General features: G+C 35.4%; 1 protein-coding gene across 1 annotated transcript in view; it reads right to left on the minus strand.

The window, feature by feature from the left end:
- Positions 1 to 22,119, minus strand: part of CNST (consortin, connexin sorting protein) — a gene marked incomplete at its 5' end in the record, with an annotated part of 31,577 nt that extends 9,458 nt beyond the window's left edge. The window contains 7 exons of the mRNA XM_010163121.1: positions 4,348 to 4,444; positions 4,624 to 4,645; positions 7,145 to 7,259; positions 7,731 to 7,817; positions 10,435 to 10,465; positions 14,982 to 15,178; positions 21,795 to 22,119. Coding sequence (XP_010161423.1) covers positions 4,348 to 4,444; positions 4,624 to 4,645; positions 7,145 to 7,259; positions 7,731 to 7,817; positions 10,435 to 10,465; positions 14,982 to 15,178; positions 21,795 to 22,119 — 874 coding nt within the window. The remainder of the gene's footprint in view (positions 1 to 4,347; positions 4,445 to 4,623; positions 4,646 to 7,144; positions 7,260 to 7,730; positions 7,818 to 10,434; positions 10,466 to 14,981; positions 15,179 to 21,794) is intronic.

A 22,119-nucleotide genomic window follows, 5' to 3' on the forward strand; every position in this document is an offset into this window, starting at 1 on the left:
AATCCTTTAAAATGCACTCCCATAAAGGGCAGGTGCTTTATGCTCCAGTCAGAGTAAAAGTTTTCTTAGCAGTCTGAAAAGCTGACTCCTGCTTCAGCAAAGTATTTGCACACATTCTTGTGGGCAAAGCACATGCTTTAGTGCCCTCCTGAAAAGAATTACTCCCATACTTCAAGCACAATATGTATGCATGTAAGTATCTTTCTGAAAAGCTACATTTCTTCTAAAGCATATTTTATGTGAGTGCATCACATGGAGCCCTGTAGTTCAAAAAAATGCAATTACAGAAAAATGTATTTTGATGCTAGTGCATCTACCACACAGGGAGATATCTGCATTTCCTTTAAAGAAGCTGAAAACACAAATTTAATAAATTTTAAATGAAATTATTTTTAAGTGGGCAACTAGCTCCTTTGGTTAAATATCCAAATACAATATTTTACATAACAGACTGCATAAAAAGATGTTGCTTTTTGGATATGTAAGTTAGTTTATATATAGATATATATATATAAATGCAACTGGGTGCAGCTTATTGCTGTATTCACATTTACAATACAAATGAAAACTCATTTTTCTTATCTGAAATTTCAGAGAGAAACAAAGGCAATTCTACATAGCTTGTGAATTCACCTACTATTGGCATGATCTGCTGATGAAGGAGTAGCTGGTTAGCCCAAGTTGTCAATAACATTATTAGACATTAGTTGTTATGAGAAGCTCAAAGCCAAATCTCTCCTTTTAGGCTTATGAAGAGAGGAAGGGAGTGTTCAGAATTAGAATACCAAAGCAAGTTAGGTATGACAGAAACTGTCTTTTATTCCATACTTTAATAAAAACTAAGTTAAGACTATGTTCGAGTAGGACTACTGTTACAGTAATAACCTCAAAAACCAAATTAATACCTCATTAATTAATACACTCATTTGCATTTTTTGGTCATAGTGAAAAGCAGAAAGGCCTTATGAATGTATTAACAAAGAGATCAAACAATGCCCTTATTAACTGTATACATTCTCACAAGAATGACTGAAGGTCTCTATGCTTCACCTATTAAAACTTCACTTAATCTCTGAACAATTTCCTGAACTTGTTACATGAAACAGGGTCACATTTGTTAGTCTTTAAGGAAAAGTTTGCATTAATTAATTGTATTGAACAATGTTATTAAATTCTAAACTATCCCCATTTTAAAGGATAATGAAATAAAAGGTAGCATTGAAAAGACAGGCTTGGAAATTGAAAAAAAGAGAATATCCAACCATATCAAAATACATTTTAAAAAAATTGGACCAACGCTAACAGATGGAAAGGGTATGGGGAACCTAACTTCTGCACAACACTGAAAGAAGAAATGGATATGAGACAGGCACTTTTTGAAAATTAGACAGAGATGAGTAGAGAGCTCAAGGGATTTGTAATGGGATACCGAGCCCTTCACATATAGGTCATGAGTTCAAACACAGCCTGGATTATTGGTACAAGATTTTGTTACCATCTGTCAATTTTTCCTAGTGGATACATCCACATTATAACAGGCATCCTTGTTGGCAGCCCCAATTGCAACCAAGATGCAATTGGAAATGAAATAAAATTCTTTACCCTGAAAGGTGGCCTTTGAACTCAGGACTTTGTTCCTAAAAAAGTAACAAATGATCCTAACATTGATCCTAACTACAGACACAGAAACTGAGATGTAATGATCATTGTTACATTCCACATCAAATTTTCATCAGCTTTCAATATTTTCTTTACACCTGCTTTAGACAACCTATGCCCACTATACACTCAAGGCAAGTTAAGACAAATACTTGAGCGCTTAATTAGAAAAGATGCTTTTTCCTACTAAGTTAAATGAAGATGTACCCACTAATAGCGGTAATTTTTATCTTTTGGAGATATAAAAAAAGTGACTGCTGAAAATTTTCTAGCAACAAAAGCATTTCTGGTAATTTAAGAAATGTTTTGGGTTTTTTTTTCCCCGAACAGAGTTACTTTAAAATTGACACTTGCTTTGTTCATCACAGAAACCTGCAGCCACCACTTTTTTATCCAGTTAATCCAAGACAGCCTAGCAGAGTACTGACCTATGGCATTCTACCAGTGGAGAATTCACACTTCTCCATCTTCGTCCCTCTTCCCATTTAAAAACAAATCCCATATGACCTGAAAGAAAACAGGGTACAAGCAGTTTCTCCCCACTTTTGAAACAGGTCAAAAGGATTCTTAGGATCAGCTGCCTACAGAGGCTCAAACTATGTTCCCAAATGCCTGCAATAAGTCAATGGAGTAAATTTTGCTTTAGATAGTAAGGAAGTGTGATTTTACTTCTAAGATGCTACCATAGTACAGTGCAACAGTCTCTACAATGTAATATAAATATATCTACATACAAGCTAATACTTCTTCTTACTGATAGTTGCTAGATAAATTCTTATTTTGGGCATATGAATTCACATGAAGGACAGTCTTCAAAGCATTTCCTTTTCCTGTCTTACTATAAGTCGGACTTCTGCTATCAGCAGCTTAGTTAAGTAGTTCTCCCTACAGATTAGCAGATAAATTTCTAAGAGAAGAAGAAAAAGTTTACACATTTCCTTCTCATTTTTCATGATAGAGAGAACTATATTAGTTCTTACCTAACTGTATTAGGCCTTCCATACCTAAATCCTTCTAACTGCAACAAAAACATTCAGCCCCATGCTGCTGATGCATTGACTCGGTGAGGGGCAGCAGGAGCCAATTGACCACGCACTGCCTTAACAGATGAAGAGACCTGTCAGTGTGAGAAGTCACTGCTTCCTCATGAATGTGCTAATCTTGTGTAAAGCATCTTTTGCAAATCTTAAGCATTTGAGTTAGGCTTGAAATATTCATACCTTTGTATTGAAAAAGTATTTAGCAGTGCTGGAAAATTCTCAGCAGAACTGCTTTCTATTGGATGACATAGATGACATCTATTAATTTACAAACGCTTCACAGGTACTCAAAGATTTTGATGACATTTTCATAAGAGATCCATTAAGAGAAAGACATGAAAAAAAATTCATTTACACATTAATTACTTCCATATTAAGTTTAATGTGTCTAGATGTTGTATTACAGTATTTTAACATTGACACAAAATGCTACTTAATTCAAATGTTCAAAAATTCTGCTCTCCAGAAAGCTTTTGTTCCTACTTGGAATAAAAACAATGGAAAAATTCTAAGTGCCTAATTTTTTACCATGGGAATTTCCAACCATCCAAAAATAAAAAGCATTTGGTTCCTTTGATCTGCTTTCTGAGCTGCAGAACATGATTATTTTGTGTTTTCAATGTTTTGTGTTTAGTTAGGTTACAAGAACAAAGACAGAGAAAAGGCAGTATAGGGGTCATGGTAAAAGAGGATGAAGATGAGGAGGATCCACACATGCAGAGATCTGTGAAGCTCTATCTTTGTTAATTCCCGATTCTCTGAACATCCTGGCTGATACACACTTGTAGGATGGTTTAGGTTGAAAGGGACCTCCTGAGGTCACTTAGGCCAACCCTCATCTTGGGAGAAATTCTAGCTGGTTTTGAGGAGAGGTACTCAGTTTAGGCCAATTTTGACAACTGGAACATGTCAAAATAAAGAATTTTTTTGCTCAGAGAAGAGAGAGAAAGCACAGCCTGGAAGGCTACCAATGCTCTTTCCCTCCCCCCTGTCTCCACTTTAACAATTAATTTGCAAATGTTTCATAAGAACTCAATGATTTTAACAACTCACTCAAAAAAAACAGCCACTGCCCCAAGGCAGGAGGAGGAAAATGAAGTTGACATAAAAGTGTGTATTGAAAAAAAAAAACCAAACAAAACTGAAGTATGTTTTTCTCTTCAAGACCCCCCAAAAGCTCCCTAATTTTCTGTGCTGTTACAGAAAAATGTGTCTCAAAATCAGTACGTAGCATGTAATTTAAAATAGTTACTAATACTGTGAACTATACTGAATTGTCACAACTCAGAATATTTGTCAGACTGTTTACCTTATATTTTATACATACAAATTACGTATCTTATTTCTAGTTTTACACAATTTTGTAGCTTATGCAGGTTGCTATAAATTCATGCACATTTAAAAGATATTTTTTGGTGGAGGCTAGAATTACTTTAATTACAATTCTGAATATCAATGACTAATTAAAATTGCATAGTATGTCCATTGTGCAGTTGTGAAAAAAACCCCAAAAATGCACTAATGGATGGATCTATCAGAATCACACAAATGCTGGAGCTTCAAATGAAATAGCTTGGTAGTAGTTATAGGAATATATCATTACTTTATAATATTTAAAACAAATATGCACATGTACACACACACATACCTGATTTAGAAGCAGCAGCTTCCCTTTCCTTTACATTTTTTGATTCCATTAACTGAAGCAAACAACCGCTTTCCCATGTATTTTCTGCAGGTACTAGCTGTAAAATATGATAGTATTTCCTGTAATTTTTAGAATTAAATAGGAACACTGACTTTTTGAGTCATCCAAACTTCAAATAGTTTCTACACTAAAGTGGAAAGATTATATCTAATACTACTAAAAATATACTTATTAGCAATCTTTGACAAAGCAGAATTTGATTAAACAGCTGCTTACCTTATTTTTGGATGCCTGTGGCCTGCAGCAATAAAGAAAAAAAGAATAAATTAAACAACTTAGTAGAAACATTCTTTATAACAAATGAAATCTTATAAGCCTTTCTTCTGCTCTAATATTAGTGTATAACTTTTCTTACATTGAAACAGTGTCAGCATGGTAGCACAATTTCAAGCACAGTTCTGTGCCATATGTGAACATCATCAGAAGACTAATTAGCCCAAACATTGTTCCATCTAATTGAGAAAGCAGTCAAAAGAAGATTTACTGCAATGTATCAAGCAATCTAAATGACTGTAAAACTTTATACTCAGAAGGAATTCTAGCAACTTTAGAAGCTATGTAAGGACTCAACATCTACTAGTATTAAAATACTGATTACTACAACAGAAAATAAGGAATGAAAAAAAATCCCACAAAATATATTTCCCTCTCTACATGCTGTTTACACTGGGACATGTTTTCTGGGTACTGTAAGATACAGCAGCTCCCATTGATTCCACTGGGATTCATAAGGTGAGTCAGCACTGCTAACAGTCAGCGTGGACTTAGCAAACTGCATAGAGACTCACGCACAATGTGTTTTGTCATGCACAATCTGTCTTGCAGCCTTTCACACAGCAGTGAAGATGAAGTACTGAGCATTTTGTTTAAAGCTACTGAAAAAAATAAAAGGAGACGAGGGAAAAGTACTGATGTTCATATTCTCTAAAAAAAAATTTTAGAAGTTGCATTGACTTTTAAATTTTACCATTTCAACTTCAAATAAGGCAAACTCAAAACTAACTTTACAGAACAAACATGTCCAGTATGTAGCTGTAGACCTTGAGTATCAGAAAAGTTATATTGCTTTCAATTAAAAAAGCAAAATGCTCACATTTTCTGATACCTGCATGTTATTCATTAAAAATTAAAGTATAATTTTAATAGCAAAATAAATTGAGATTAAAGCTTAGGGGAAAAAAAAAAAAAGATATGAAACACTAAAAGCAAACAGGGTTTTGCCTAGAGAGTTTGAAAGAGTAATAATATTAAATACAGAAAACTAATCATGGCAAACAAACACAAGTCTTAATTCTTAATCAAATTGCAGGGTTTCTCAGAACAGAAAATGATGTTACATAACTGAAATTTTTTATTTTAAAGTAAGGCTGCATGGAGGAATTTGAAGGGGCAAGCAGTTATTCTCAACAAGGTGACGACTGAGAGGGAGGTGCTGCTAGTTGCAGCATATAAATCATATAGCATATAGACTTGAATCTGGATCTGTGGGCTTGCAAGGTGATGTGCAGGGAAATGCAGGCTGAGGAACCCTGCAGGCACTCAGGAGTGCAATCTGTCAGGAGCAGGAAGCTGAGGGTGTGAACGTGCAGCTACGGTGCTAGAGCTGCCTCCTCCTCCTGTGGAAATGCAGGAGGATGCTTTCCAGGGGCTCCCTCCTGAACACATTCAGACCACAAATAAGCAGTCCCTGCCTGGATTCTGACAGTCAGCCCGGGTGTTTTTAGACTTCTGTATGGTCACTCAGAAGAAAAAAACCCGTGAAAGTCAAATCACACTCTCTACGAACAACAGGAGCATTTTGGCTTTTGTTACATCCAGACTTATGAAGTCAATGCAAATGTACTTGAAAAAATTCTTCCTCTCCATCTGATTGAGAGCATCTCCCCGTCACAGGCTGGTCTTTTTACAGCCTTTGAATGTGGTTAGTTTCCTTACTGTTGTTGGTTGATCATTTTGCCGTGGCAGCTGGTATAACTTTTTCCATTTGTCCCTTAAACTGTCTAGTAGGTAGGACATTCACCCATGAAATAACAGATCTTCTCCTTCCTGACAGTTACAATCCTGTATCTGTTACTGCACAGAAAAGCACACTAGGCACTCTCCAGAAGTTTGTGATCTAGTGATATACCGATTCAGGAGGCTGCTGAATTAGACAAAGCAGGTATGAAGATTTACTGCCACACTAGGGAACTACAGAATCACTGCTTCGTAATGTTTATGCAACCTATATGAACTCAACAGAAGATAATGAGAATTACTTAAAGCATTAGGGAGTTATCCTAAAATGTGGAAAATTTGCAAATAAAACCCTGTAGGGTAGATGTGCGTGCTGGAGTCTGAGATGCTGGGCAATTGCACTTAGAAACAATGATTAAAACAATAGGTAGACACAGTCACCATCGTCGTCAGCTCTACAGTCTCTCTCTTCCTAAATTAACACTACTCAGTTTTTCCTTTTCCTGAAAATACCTACAAATGAACTCAAAACTCCATTTCTGGCAAATTAATGATTTGCTGAAAACAGTTCAGATCTAGTCCCTATATGTTCCTCAAACCACATTAAAACACTGGGGAAACAGACTGTAGCAGAAACATTTTAGTTACACACCAAAAAGAACCACCGCTTTATCACCACATTCACTGGAGTCAATGGGATACAACACCTATACTGGCAAGCAGAGAACAGCTGTACTAACATATTAGTGCTGTAAAAGTAATAATATAGTCTTATACTTACTGTTGATGCGAAGAGCAAACTCTAGTAAGCTTTTCCAACTCTTCACCACTCAGTTCTTTAGCTGCATTCCTCAGTGTTGTAACTGGACTAGGAACTGCTGTTTTCCATTTCCTTTCTAAATTAAGTAAAAATAATTTTTAGGCAAAATATAAAAGTAGTATTTGCTTAACATAAAGCATATACATGAAACTAAGTAATGGAGAAATATTGATAACTCTTCTGTGTATGCTCTACACTCTTGTCTTAGACTATGCAAAAAAGCATTGATTTTTTTTTTTTTTTTTTTTTTTTTTTTTTACAAACACACTATTTTCATCACATCAGACTCACTGACCCTAAACCAAAAATAAGCTTGAAATAACCATGGATCAAAGTCTCAATTAATAGAATAAAGAATGATAAACTATTTGCACCTTTTTCATTAAACGTGTGAGAAGAATTTTCAAACAGGAACACATTTCATGTAACAATTTCAGAGAAATTCTGATATAAATGCTGCTTCTGCTATATAACGTTTTTAAGCTGCCAAAATGTATACTCTATAATTAACTTTTTCTTCTACCATATTAGTTTAGCCTGTACTCACCCCACTGCTCCTGTATGGAAGAAAGATTTGCAAGCAGCTGCTCATGATACAGTCGTTCAAGCTGAATGAACTTCATTGCCTTCTCATCTGAATGGAAGGTTAAAGAAAAATGCACACATATATAGACATGTCATGATTTATTTATATTTGGCGCCTTATTTGGAAGGGCAATCATTATGTACCTGAAATTTGACATAATTTGACAAAATGAATAATGGCTAGCATCCAGATTTCTGTGCAAGGAACAAAATAATAGCAGACATGAAAACAGTAAGTAAGGAGTAAAGTAAGTTGAGAAAAGTTCCAAAAATGAAAATCTTAACTCTCTTCAGCAGTTACCTCTTCCCACATGCCTTAAGTCCAACAAAAGGTCTTCTAGAAAAGACAAGCAAAATGTTATGGTGATACCTCTTATCAGAAAATGAAATCTCTGGGAAATTAAAAAAAACCCAAATACTAACATGCATCTCTCAAGAAATGCAATTATATGCCAATAACCACAACTAAGTGAAAATATGGCTCCTTTCTACTGATCAGCTGGAGACAATATTTAAGAAATTTTCCCAACTCAAACTTTAAAAAAATACCCTCCCCCTTCTCAACCATTGTATACAACACTGTTGGACAGCTGACAGACAACTTTTGACTTCTTTCTGAATGTTCTAGTTTAACTTAGCTGGCAGCCAAACAAGACACAGCCATTTGCAGCCCCCTCCCCTGCTGAAGATCCTGCTTACTTTTCTTCTCTATGAAGAACTCTTTCCTCTCCCTTAGGGTTATCAATATATTCACAAAGGTATATTGATAGCTATATATTTTGTAATAGTCAAGATAATTCTAGTTCCACCAAGCCCAAGCTGTTAGTTTTTTCTGTTTAAAGCCATGTTTTGACAGCTATTTGAAATTTAATTCAACAGTACAATGAGGATAGAAGTACAGTGAATGAAGTTCTTGGTAATATAGAAAAAGTATTTTTCATTATTCATGCTAATTAAATTGCTGGAGTAATTTTACAAAAACACAATCACACAACCACTACTTATTATTCTTGTTAGCCTTATGCAACATATATAGAGCATGGCTTAGGTGCAACAATATTAATGGAAAGAATATTCCCTGCCTTCAAGAAATTTGTTATCAGAAACAGAATTACAGATCAGATAGATAGCCTTAGAGGACCATAGCAACAAACCCCGAATTATTGTTAATATGAAGTTCTACACTGGATGAATTAAAATGCCTGTCATGGATAATTAATACAGTGCAACATGATCAAGTAAGTTCTTTATTAACCTCAGGAAACTGATGGTTGCAAGTACAGAGGAGATATCCTTCATAAATATGTATTATATAGTGGTGTTGAATTCCACACATCAGGTGTACATCGCATTAAAAATATTTCCTTTGATCAGCTTTAAATACAGTGCTCTTCGATTAAAGCAACTTCTATGAAAGAGAAACTGTCTTTCTATCCTGCTGTTGAATGCATTTTAAATGTACTATATTTGCCCCTGCAGAGCCATAATCTACCACAGAATTTTTCCATACCTTTAATTTGTGCTGTATATTAGGAATTTGCTGATTGGTGCTTTTGAATTTGGATGACCAAGACAGAAGTACAGTCTTCTAAGACAGCGACGGATACTATATTTTATATGTTGCTTTTATAATATTGCAACAGTTATTGCTCTCGTTTTCTACTACAGGCTAACATAATTTGGCTAGGTTTCAAGGATACCTTTCTTATGCTTTATTTAACCATTACAATTGCTTATTTGCTGTATTTTGTTTGTAACAAATTACATAATAAAGAAATAATCTGTATGCAAAGATTCTATAATTTATGACGCATCTTAGGGAATCATATACACCTTAAGGGCTTACCACTTTTGCCTCTTCTTTTTATAGTCTGATCATTTTCTCTTACAAGCAAACAGAGGAAAACCCAGTTCATCTTTTCTAAAAATATAATTTCACTTTAAGGTTTAATATGATTATTCTCTCCCAGAATTACTGAAATATATCAGTAATGAGCAGCAGTTCAACTACTATAACTTACTGACCAAACTTCCTTGTATTATCTAGGAACAAATCAAAATAAACCAGACTATTGAACTAGCTGTTCCCAGAAGCAATTACCCGTATTTTCCTACGACAGTTTCTTGAACTACCTTGATACGATTTTGAGTAATTAGCATTTGCCAAACAACACGTTGTTATTGTTTGCCGGTTGCTGATCTCCCACAGCTCAGTGTGTTTGGTATTTTTATTCTAATCTAGACACTTGTAGTACATATTCTAATCAACTGTTGTGATAATTTTGTTCTTACAATATCAGTGCTCTATTTGATATAACAGAATACACACCCTATCTAGATTGGACATATTCCCACTCACTAAGACTTAGAACAGAACTTATCCTATGAAAACAGAAGTTCTTTGAAAAAACTTTCTTACTTCCTTGTTTGTGCACAACTACTAATGATTGTATCAGTACAGATTATGGAAGTGGATTTATTGCTTAACTCATTTTCCAGCTGTCTGATGAAGGACTTGCCAACATATTGTGTATTCACTCATGGGTAAATTAGGGCTGTTTATTTCTTTATAACTTGTGAGTCAATGGTAAAACATTTGTCTGTTATGTTTTATCATGCTAGATTATTTTAAAATTGCGTAACAATTTCTACAAGTAAAAGGATACATTCCTCCTCTTGAAAATAGGTCTCAGCTATCTGCAAAAGTAAAAAAAGAAAAATAAGGATTCTATAATATTCATGAGAGTGGTAGGGATATAATATCAACTTTTTATCATAGTTTTAAACATCTGTTTTGCAGGTTCATATTTAGTTTGGGTAAAATATGAATGTTCAGAGTAAATATATATATTCTTATTCTAGGAAAGAAGTTTAAAAAGAATATCAAACAACAGACAAATATTTAGTCCTCTCACACAAACGGATTTGCCCAAATGTTAGTTGGGTTTTATCTTGTTACAACAACAACAAACAATCCTCCTTAGGTTGACATTTCTATAACAGAACAATTAAAATTAGATTTGTAACACGACAAGTCTGCCAAAAAATGGCCATTGGAAAAAAAAAAAAATCCCTGAAAATCACAATTTTTGAAGACATGTTCTCTTGGATGGATGTTGAGTTAATACAGATATGTTAAAACAAATACCAAGGAGTTGACACAAAAAATAAGCAAACTTTACCTGTTGCACTTAAAGCTCAAAGTGCTAAGAAGGTTTAATATATAGACCAAAAATCATTCCAAAGGAGTTACTGAGGACCAGGAAAATCAAACATAAGACAGACTACATATAAAATACCTGAACACCTAAATCAATCTCCAGCACTTCTAGCTTAACAAAACATGTAAGCTGATGTTAAATGCTGCTGTAACAGCTGCTATCTTAGCTGATGGCTAGGAATTGAACAAGGGATCTCTATGCCTAAGCATTCAAGATGTCTAGCTGCAACAGTTTAAAAATTACTTCACCCTTCATGTTATAAAATTACCTTGGATGGGTAATTTTATAATGCCTATTGTTAACAGATCACTTCAAAAAGGAACAGTAAATATATGCTCACCAAGGGTTTATACACTCAGAAGCTGTGTATAAATCAAGAACATGGGCACGCAAACATAAGAGAAAGTTGTGTTCCAGTACATCAAGTTATTGCTATATAAAAGTTAAATATTTTAATTGCAGTCTACTGAAATAAATTCACTATCCTCTTCCTAGTGATGATTTTGCTTTCAACCAGCTATTTCTAAGCCAAAATTACAAGCATGGAAGTGTCAGAACTTCCAGAAGAAGTCCAACCGTATCCTGGGCTGCATCAAGAGAAGCGTGTCCAGCAGGTCGAGGGAGGTGATTCTGCCCCTCTACTCCACTCTCGTAAGGCCCCACCTGGAGTACTGCATCCATTTCTGGAGCCCCCAACACAAGAGAGACATAGAACAGCTAGAACAAGTCCAGAGGATCATCCAGGATGATCCGAGGGCTGGAGCACCTCTTCTATTAGGACAGGCTGAAAGAATTGGGGCTGTTCAGCCTGGAGAAGAGAAGGCTCCAGGGAGATCTTATAGAGGCCTCCCAATACCTGAAGGGGCCTACAAGAAAGCTGGGGAAGGACTTTTCATAAGGACAGTTAATGAAAAAACAAGGGGAAATGGGTTTAAGCTGAAAGAGGGAAGGTTTAGATTAGATATTAGGAAGAAGTTTTTCACTGTGAGGGTGGTGAGACACTGGAACAGGTTGCCCAAGGAAGTTGTGGATGCCCCCTCCCTGGAAGTGTTTAAGGCCAGGTTGGATGATGCTTTGAGCAACCTGATCTAGTGGAAGGTGTCCCTGCTGATGGCAGGGGGGTTGGAACTAGATGATCTTTAAGGTCCCTTCCAACCCAAACCATCCTATGATTCTATGATGCCAATTAGAAAAAATACTTTTTCTGTTAATTAAGTAAAGTTATCAGTATTTTTTTTAATTTGTTTGGTTTTATTTGTTTTTTTCCCCCCAAAACTGGCATAAAGGATTATTTCTTGGACTAAAAGGGCAAAGATACCATTGTACTAGAAGCCATACAACCAGCTCAGAGAAAGCAAGTATCCAAAGACAGTCGGAAAATGAACATGCTTCTAACCAGAATCAGAATTTTGCTTTGACTCTGAGTTGGTGGTGGGGAGTATTATAGGAAAGATAGAGCTGATAGGTGGAAAGGAAGAGCTGTAACACTGCATAGAAAACCTAACGTGGTAACTGAAACATTTTCCTTCCAATTTTTCCCTGTGGACAAATAATCTTTGAGATTTGCAACAACAACAACTTACTTGTGCTTGCTAGAAAACAAGGCAGGCTTTCCTAGAAAGCTGAGGAATACTGATGACTTTGTAAATGCAGTAAAATACAAAAAATATAAACCTCAGAAGTAAAAATATTTTGTTTCACAGAACTCTACAGTATCAGTGACCTTTACAAGCACTAGCTAATCAGTCTTCAAGGACAGCAAACGTTGGCAGTCTTCCTACTTGCCATGCATGGTGCGGCAAGGGCCACACTTGCAAAGTGTGTCCAGTAACTGCAGGTACCCGGATACCTGAACACTCCGGTTGAGACACCTCATAGCAGACACCTCATAGCTGATACTCCAATGACTTCTCTGCTAGCACACAAACATTCAGTCTCAAAATTTTTGAGGCATATCAATTTAGGCACTCATAATTTTAAGGTCTTAACAAGTGGGCACTTTTGTAAAAGTCTAAAGATGATTGATTGCTCAAAACAGACAGCAACTTGATAGAGGGGTCTAGATTACAAGTTGCGCATTCCTGGCTCTCAGACTTCTCACTAACCATTAGATCATTCTGAGCCCAGTACCCCCAAAGGAGACTTGGTAAGTGACTTATAAGGCTCTTTATTTTCACATTTTGTCTGCTATCCACAGCAGTCTCCTAAGGATGGAGCTGCCAAAGCTCTGTATCTATGTTTTATATATAAGTAATTCTTAAATTCTGTAAAAAATGCTAAGCAAATTACATGAATCCCACTCAAGACAGGAAAAAAATTACATCCTATTTTAATTAAAAGTTAACCCTTAGAACAGCCCTTAATGTCCCACAGCCTTTAAATATTTAATACAGGCTTCCCACTGATGCAGACTGTTAATACTCTAGAATTTCTGACACAGCTCTCTATTTTACATTGAATTTTGTCATACAGAATAACAAGAGAATGTGACAGAAGAGTATTTGGTAGACTTGGCACAAAAGAAAGTTACTGGCAGGCTGTATTAGCAATAAGAAAAAAACCCCTGAAGATGACAGGTTAATTTGCTGGAAAAGGAAAAAAAAAATCTTAATAGACTCACTTTAGATGAAAACATGAATGCTATCTTTAAAATTCTTTTTTTTCCCGTATTAAAAAGTGTGTTACAATCCTTTCAAGATTTGTTAGCTTTCTTTCAAACATTCAATTCAAAATGCTTGATATTTCTTAGGAAAAAAGAGATGGTGTTTGATTACATGTTTGAATCTGGAAATGCAGATTCCTTTCTCAGTTCTGCCACAGTTCCTGTATGACTTTCAAAAGGTTGTTACCCTTAGGGTTTGGCTTCCTCATCTAAAAAGCAGCAAACAGATTTCACCTCTATCATGTTTGAGGACACTCTTTAATGTTTGTAAAGCATTTTGAAGTTTCTGCCTTAATTGTGTTGTTTTCCAAAACAGACCTTTATACTGACTCATGCATAACCACCAAATTCAGCATGGCTAAAAGTACAAATGGTTAACCCTAATGCTAAGTTTCAAATAAATTAATGAACAACATCAATATATTCACTCTAACACAAATTAAAAGAAAAAGTCAAATGTGAATTACCTATAGTTTTCAATACTAGAGATACCTCTTTCTCAAATATAATTGTTTATTGATACCAAAGAGAGTAAGAATGCAGGAGTGTCATCACAGTTAAGAAGTTTAAAATATCACAATCATTCAATTTTCCACAATAAAGATAATGCAACTAAGTCAAATCAGACACCATATAGTTTCTATTTTTATTGCCCATATTAGACACCACAGCCAAACAAAAAAGTCTTCTAGCCCACTGTTAGTCTGACACAACTAAACTATAAATAAATACTGTGTCAAGTCCTATCAACATATTAATCTTGCACCATAATCTCCAGAAAGAAAAACATACTAACCAGCTATTAAAAAAGATTGCTTTTCAAATCACACAGTATTTCTTTGGTCTTGCAGGAGTGGCAACTGTGCTATAAAAAAGTATACACTAAGAAACCTTGAATCTTAGCAGTCATGCATGAAATTCATGCTAGAAAGAATTCTGCAACATAAAAATAATTCCACATTTAAAATGCTATTTAAACTTCAGCTGTCTTGTATCTATACCAGTGTCTCACAAACCATATTTAAGGTACACGGAAAAGTCATTTTCTTAAATCTTCCTGTCAAATTAGAATTTCAACATTCAGGGAATTAGAAAACCCACCCTTAAGACTTTCCTTTAACTGCAGAATACACTTGCAAGACAATTTATAATTTAACATATATTAGAAGACCTTAGAGGAGATACTTGCCTTGACCACCTGTTACACATCAAAATACCCTGTTCAAATGTGAATATTGTCATATGTTGAATTAAAGCATTTTTCCCCAATTAATAAAGGTCTCAAATAAAAACAAAATTGTGTGCAACACCCCAGAATCATAGGAAGTACCTGATGGAGACACAGGGGCAGTATCTTTGAATCCATCTGCTCAACCTCTTCACGGAGCAAAGAGAAAAGAGACTGCAACGTTTGTTTTTGTTCTTTTTGGTGAAAGTTTTCATTCACTTCAACAGCATGTACAGAATCTGTATCTGTAATAAGAGTATTTTCCTCCTTGACCGCTGTGGTTCCCACTGTAGGAACGCCTTTAAAAAGAACAAGTACTTAGGTTAGGAATCAAAAACTACATCAAGCTGCCTTTTTAGGAAATTTCAATACAAAAACTATGAATTAAAATCGAGTATCTTAACATCCCTGCAAGTAAATAAAATATTGGTCTTGTAAAAATTAGTTGCAATAGGTCTGTTTTGGTGTCAGCTCACCTACCTGAAAAACACAGTAACATACATCAGGTATAGTTCTAACTGGGGCCTGACTAACTTGGGGCTAAAAACCCCCACCTAGTCTAAACTGTTCTACGTAAGAGAAGCACTAGGATGACCTAAAATAAAAAGGGTAGTGTGTTACAGTTTCAGCTAGAAAAATCAATATTTATATCCCAGTGGACAAACTTTCATGTTAAGACTGAATTGTTACACAGCAGAGACAGAAAGCAGAGTTGTTTACAACAGAGTCTTGCTCAAAAAGGGCAAAGAGAGGACACCGTGAATGAGGTTCTCAGTTTGTCTCTTCACTCCTGACAAGGACCTTGTACAGGAACATGTCCATGGGAAGGAAGGGCAATTCAACCAGTTCTTCAGATGATAGCACAGTTGCTCTTCACAGTGACAACAGCATCTTAAAGGACAGAAAGAAGCAGATGATGACAGTGGGGGATTCTACTGTGGAGAAAGAGATGTCCAGGGGAACTGTCCTGCTGAGTGAAAAGGAAGACACCCCCCACACTGGATAGTCAAATCATTTATTTGAGAGTCCAAGGAATGAGCCAGTAGTGGTGATCGATGTTTGTAACAATGACACGAGGAAGTGTAACCTGAATTTAGTCTCCAGAACTTCTTGCTAAGCAGAAAGCTAGGGCCTCCATGGTACATTCCCTGGCAATGCACTGTTGCCTGTCTCCAACTTTATAGCGGTCAAAAAAATCAGACATACACATGGAGGACTGGCAACATATATGAACGATAATTTTTATGCTGTTATGCTTTACACATTACATGAAAAACTGTACATGAAAATCAGTGCAAATCCCACATTTTATTGTTAGAAATGCAAAATCTGTAGTATATTGCTGATCACAAACATGATAGACAACAGGAAATGTTAAATGAGATTAGAGCAGAAGTGTAGAGCAGGCAGTTGTAGTGGGAGAAATCAACTACCCATATACAGACTGCACCAGTTTCTCACACAGATCAGAGAATAAAAGCAATAAATTTTGGCTTCCTATAACACACAGTCTCAGGAGTAACCAAAAAACTATAGCTTATTCCACCAATTAATTAACAATTTATTTTTTCGTAAAACAACACTGAATTTGATACGTTTACACAGGACTGAACTTCCAAAAAATTCCAGTAATTTTAAAAAACAATTTAGAGAATTTGGTCACTGAAATGTGCACAATAAACTTTTATAAACTCAAGTTATGATGAATATGTTATTCTTCCTCAGCTACACCCATTTTCTGACAATCAAGTTTTAATTTAAAAGCAGGACAGGTGGGAACACTGTTTCAAGTAACCATCATACTTTGATGTTCTACAGCTTAGGCACTCAGCATATTTCAGATCCTCTTGTGTTCACTGCAACTGAAACCCTATAGTGATGATTCAGGTTTAAGATTTAGGGCTTAAGAAACGCATTAGCTTGTCCACTTGAAGGCCCCACCATTCTATTTTTGGTTATTTTAAACTCTTCAGTAAGTAAACTATCCAGGTCAGGAGTACTAATAATCTCTGTGGGTGGCTATTTTCACAGGGCTTACTGCCAGACAAAATATGGGTGTAACTTAACATTGTTTTTTCAATATTAATGCACATCTCTTCTTTTCCGGTATTTATTTGGGCTTGCTGTGGGCCAAAAGCAACAAGAGACATAACTGGATGCAAGATACAAACCAGGAAGTACTTGGTCCACATGTTCTGGCAAACCTTTTCTCTCAGCAAAAAAAAAAGAAAAAAAAAAAAGAAAAGTAACTTTAAAGCAGCTAATAATCACCTATATTAAAACATGAACATTGACTGAAACATGCTCAATAGCAACTATCATGAAAAACCTTAATTTTATTGTTATTGTGGTACTGTTGCTAACATGTAATTTATAAACTGCATATTATTCCTACATATAGTTGAGCTGTCACTCACCTGTAATCAAATTCTGCCCTCAAATTATTCCCCCAATTCTGAAGCAAGGCCTTACAGCCATTCAGGTTAAATCTAGCTTGTTCTATTTTAAACACCAGGTGGCATTTGTGTTTATAACCACAGGTTTTCCTTGAGACAGTAACACTTAGCAATGCTATTTCATCATAATGGTGTTACGGGCTAAGACCCTTATGTTTTTTTCTCCATGTTCTTGAAAAGGGCACACAACACTGCTTTTTCCTGGAATCAATCTTACTGTCCAAAGCAAGGGGGTGGGGGGCGTGGGGTTTTTTTTGTTTGTTTGTTTGTTTTTTTTTGTTTGTTTGTTTTTTTTTTTAACTGAAGACTGGTATCTTACATATATTTCTGATTTTTTAAGAAGCAAGGATTAAGTTTTTACACTTTGCAAAGCATTGATATTTCCTTCATACACTGATATTTGGTTCCATACTAAAATGGAACCAAAGCCTTTATGAAAATAAACGTGAAAAAACACAGAAAATGTCAACTCTCCAATGACCAGAGCACTCACTAGCAACATGGCAGAGCGCTGCGACCAAGTTTCTGCTCTGCCAGACTCAGAGGTTTCAACTGAAATCTTCTGTGCCCAGCTGGGTGTGACAATGTTTCCTAAGACATGTGGAGAAGCAAACTTTTTCAAAATTTCCCTAAGAGTTCACAAAAGCAGCCCCATGTTTGCAAAAAGATCCAGTTTGGTCAGACATTGTGAATAAAAATAACAAATGCATTTTTCAATATGTCGAACCTTTTCTGGTTTACTTCAAGTAAATGAAATTAAGATGCTCTTGCCACCTGCCTGAGAATAAGTCAAAAGCGCAAGCATGAAGCATTTGCTATCAAAATAAAATTATGGATATTGTCCTCTGTTTTTTAATGGAATTCTAATTTTCACATTCCATAGCATTTGCTTAAGTCACCAGTAAGTTGCTAGTACAGAAAACATACGGTAATCTCTCTTTTTAAACTTTCTTTGGTACTCAGTACCAGAAAGCTGAAAAAAAAAAACCCAGAAAAAAAAACCCCAAACCATGAAACAAAAGACCAGTAAGTGTTTAAAAAAATATTTTTAAGAGAAGAGATTTTAAGACAGGAGTGTTGACGGTAAAGATGTAACTCTAATTGAGCAAGCTCAAAATCTTGTTTGTGTAGCAGAGAATCCTAAATAAAATAACATTGCTTGAATTTTAATATAATTTGACTATTTATTTTAATATATTTAATTTGCTGCAATATCAAATCCATTCCAGCCACTCCCCTTTTTCCCTCCTCCCTTACAATAAGCTGAATAATTTCCAGGAAAAGGGTACGTTGCAGACTTTAACTTGGGGAAAAATGATTAAGTGCAAGTTAGCATGTTATGCTATGTTAAGGAATTACACACTGTGATTTTACAATATTAAGTTACTAGTTATGCCAGGACTGATCTTTTGCAAAAAGATGAAGTTATTTTAAGAGAACAGGAATAATTTGAAGTCCACATTTCCAAAAATACATTGAAGCAGATGACACTTCATGAATCACTATCTCTACTGCACTAAAGTTAGTACAATTCATTAGAAGGAATCAAAGTATGAATAATCACCAAAGTTTAAATTTCTCAATTTAAATTTACATCACTTCTTTGATCACAAGTGTCCTCCTTAAACAGATGTAATTGTAGCCCATTGAAAACTACTATTAGTATACAAAATGAATGTGGGAGAAATTTGGGGTCTGGAAGCTACAGAGTTGTCAATTCACTCTAATACGTCTTACTGCATCAAGACAATTCCAAACAGTGCATAGGTGAAATCTTGGAACTGCTTATTCCAGGACATTGAAATGGACTCAAAAAACAACTGTAAGTCAGGCGACAAATTCACTGTAAGCTATTACAATTTATCAATTCCCACTTGGGGAAGTCCTGAATGGATAATTGCTGATGGCAAGGAGAACACACAAACAAATCACTACCTCTTTGCCTTGTCCCCATACTCTTAACCAACCCAGCCTCTACTGGTCACTGTCAGGGGAAGGACATTGAGCTAGGTGAATCTCCAACTGGATACAGTGATTCTTAATCTTGCATTCCAGTCTCCTGATTATAGAAGCTAGGATAACTCTAGCTCCAACACATTCCAAGTATATATATAGAAACATAATAACCAAATACTTATAACGGTTTATGCTTTATAAGCAAATATTTAGAGGGTTTCAAGCACATTGCAAGTGTGAGTACTCATTCTTTCTTCTAAAGTTAAAACACATGTCCAGAGCAGAAAATTGGCTTCTCCAATCGTCACCAATCGTCTGCTAAACAAGTTTCAAATAAATAAATAAAAATAAGTAAAATACAGTTTTCCCTATTCCAGATTCATTGCTTTAGTCACTAGCAGGAAAAGGAATATGAACAGCATGTTTTTTAGGTCAAATTCATCTCTTCCAGGATGGCATAATTTAACAGCAATCCTAACAGGTTTGCTTATAGGGAAACAGAAGATGATTCATAAATGTTGTCTTTAGCTATGAGTCAAAGTAACTCATCCATGATTTCTCAATAGTTAAAAATACATGCCATACAAGTATTTAGTTTGTGATTCCAGCTTGCTTGTGTGGCACTCTGCTGGCACCTACTCATGGATCATCTATTCTGGTTTGATTATTTTCTCCTTGATCTCTGAGTTGGTATAAAGATGAGAAAGCTAGTTTGGCTCTTTTATGTAGAAGGATACTCGGGAACTGTTTAAAACAGCTAGTGTTAAAAATCAAATGGAAGAGTCTCACTGAAATAAAGAAATTTGCAACATCAAGAAATTGTGGCAGTCATTGCATTGTGTAAAAACAGAACCATCATGTGAGAGTATCTAAAAAGCTAAATGTAGATTAGCTCATAATCAATCGGAAACATAATGTGATTTTATATTTTGATCTTCCTTCTATAAAAGTCAAGGTACTTTATTAATAAAGTAGTAAGAGTTTGCTCATAGGAATTCAACAAAACTCTTAAATTTTTGCAGGCAGCATGTTCTCTGCTATAGTATTTTACATCTCTAGATTTTTCCATGAAATTTTCTATATTTCAGATTTCTTCTTATTGCCTTAAAACCGTCATCTACTGTGCACAGCTCATTTTGTGGTATTTCTGCACCAGCTGATTGCATTTATCAACAAAATACAAACAGAGAAAGAACACAGACAAAATTTAACTTTTAGTGTTTGGGTGAATTTCTCTTGTTCTTCATCTCACCATGCTTCAGATACCTCTGTCCACATGTCTGTATCACATTTCGTCTACTTGATTTTTCTTATTCCCACCATACAGATGACTGGTTCTCAATTACATCTGCCAATCTCTCATTTTAATTAGGTATTTTCTTATATTTTTAAAGTTCAAATCTGTAGTTGAAATATAAACTTAATGACTTTCTGCATGATTTAATGAAAATTCATTCTCCCTATAATTCTAGATTTCAGGATCCTCTTATCTCTACTAGAAAATATATTTTTTCTCTTCAAGATTTTACCTATACATACAAGACATGGAATGCAAGACTTCTTTCCTTTCTTTACCTATTTTATAATCTTTTAAGATCATCACCAGTTTTCAGATTAGGCCATAAAGGACCTGCCATTTAGCAGGGAAACTGTATTTTAAAATTATCTATTTTACATAGCCAAATTCCCCATCTTCAAGTGCGGGGGCGGGGGGAAGGGAAGCAGGCATGATTCAGTTCTCCCAAGTAACTTTCAAAGACACCTATGTGATGAAACACACTGACTTTCATTAATATATTTGCAGCAGTATGACATATAAGCTTTATGATTTATGGCCAAAACATAGTATCACATCACTTTGTGTTGATGAAGACAAATCCTACTCATTCAAAAAGGGAAGAATTATCTCAAATAAGTACACATAATAAATATTTACATTTTCCTTACCTAATTCATATCCAAAAGATCTAAAGGAGAAGTAACATCAAACATCTTTGAACAGCTCATTACCCAAAATGCACATTCTAGGACTATATTAAGCTTTGAAAAATCTAAGTAAATTTTGACAATAGCAGGCTAAGATCAAGCTCCTTGGTACTCACACCAAGATTTCAAATCTTGACATTGGATCAAGACACTAAAATCTTGCACTCAAGCATGATGTCAAACGAACAAAACCATATTTCCTGAATTTCTGGCTATTCTGATTTGGAAGTCAGCCCAACTTCCACACTGAAACTCAGCACTTCCCTCCACTCGCGCTTCCTTGATATAGTCCATTTGCTACATAGCCAATGTTTAAATACAGAAGGTAAAAACATCTAGAAATGAATCTGATTTAGGACCAAAAACAGTTCTGAAAAAAACCCCCAAACCACCAACTCTTTAGTGACATTTTAAAAATAATTAGTACTAAAATATATCTTTCTTATCAGTTCATGGATTAGAACTACAGTGTTATTATTTTAAGTAAAGATAACAAAAACATTTTTTTATAAAGTACCTTTAGATTTTCTACTGGAGCTTCTTTTGCTTCTTGGACTTCTTTTTCCATCTGGCTGTTTTTCTGTAATACGCTTTTCCTCCACCTGGGGGTCCACATGGGCAGCTGTCCTCTCAGTCTCACTTTCCTTATAGCTTGGGGTACAGTCTCCACTGTCCATATTCTCATTATTATTGATGCTGTCCTGCTCACCTTTATCCTGTCGTCCCATAGCAAAGCTACTACTGGTCAGAACCTCATTCCCATCATCGTCAAGTTGATTTTCATTTTCATCAGCTGAAGAAACCAAATGAGATGCCAAACTTCCCACTCTATAGTCAGCAGG

This window comes from Antrostomus carolinensis, unplaced genomic scaffold (assembly GCF_000700745.2).
Source record: "Antrostomus carolinensis isolate BGI_N321 unplaced genomic scaffold, ASM70074v2 scaffold19232, whole genome shotgun sequence".
NCBI classification, from domain to species: domain Eukaryota; kingdom Metazoa; phylum Chordata; class Aves; order Caprimulgiformes; family Caprimulgidae; genus Antrostomus; species Antrostomus carolinensis.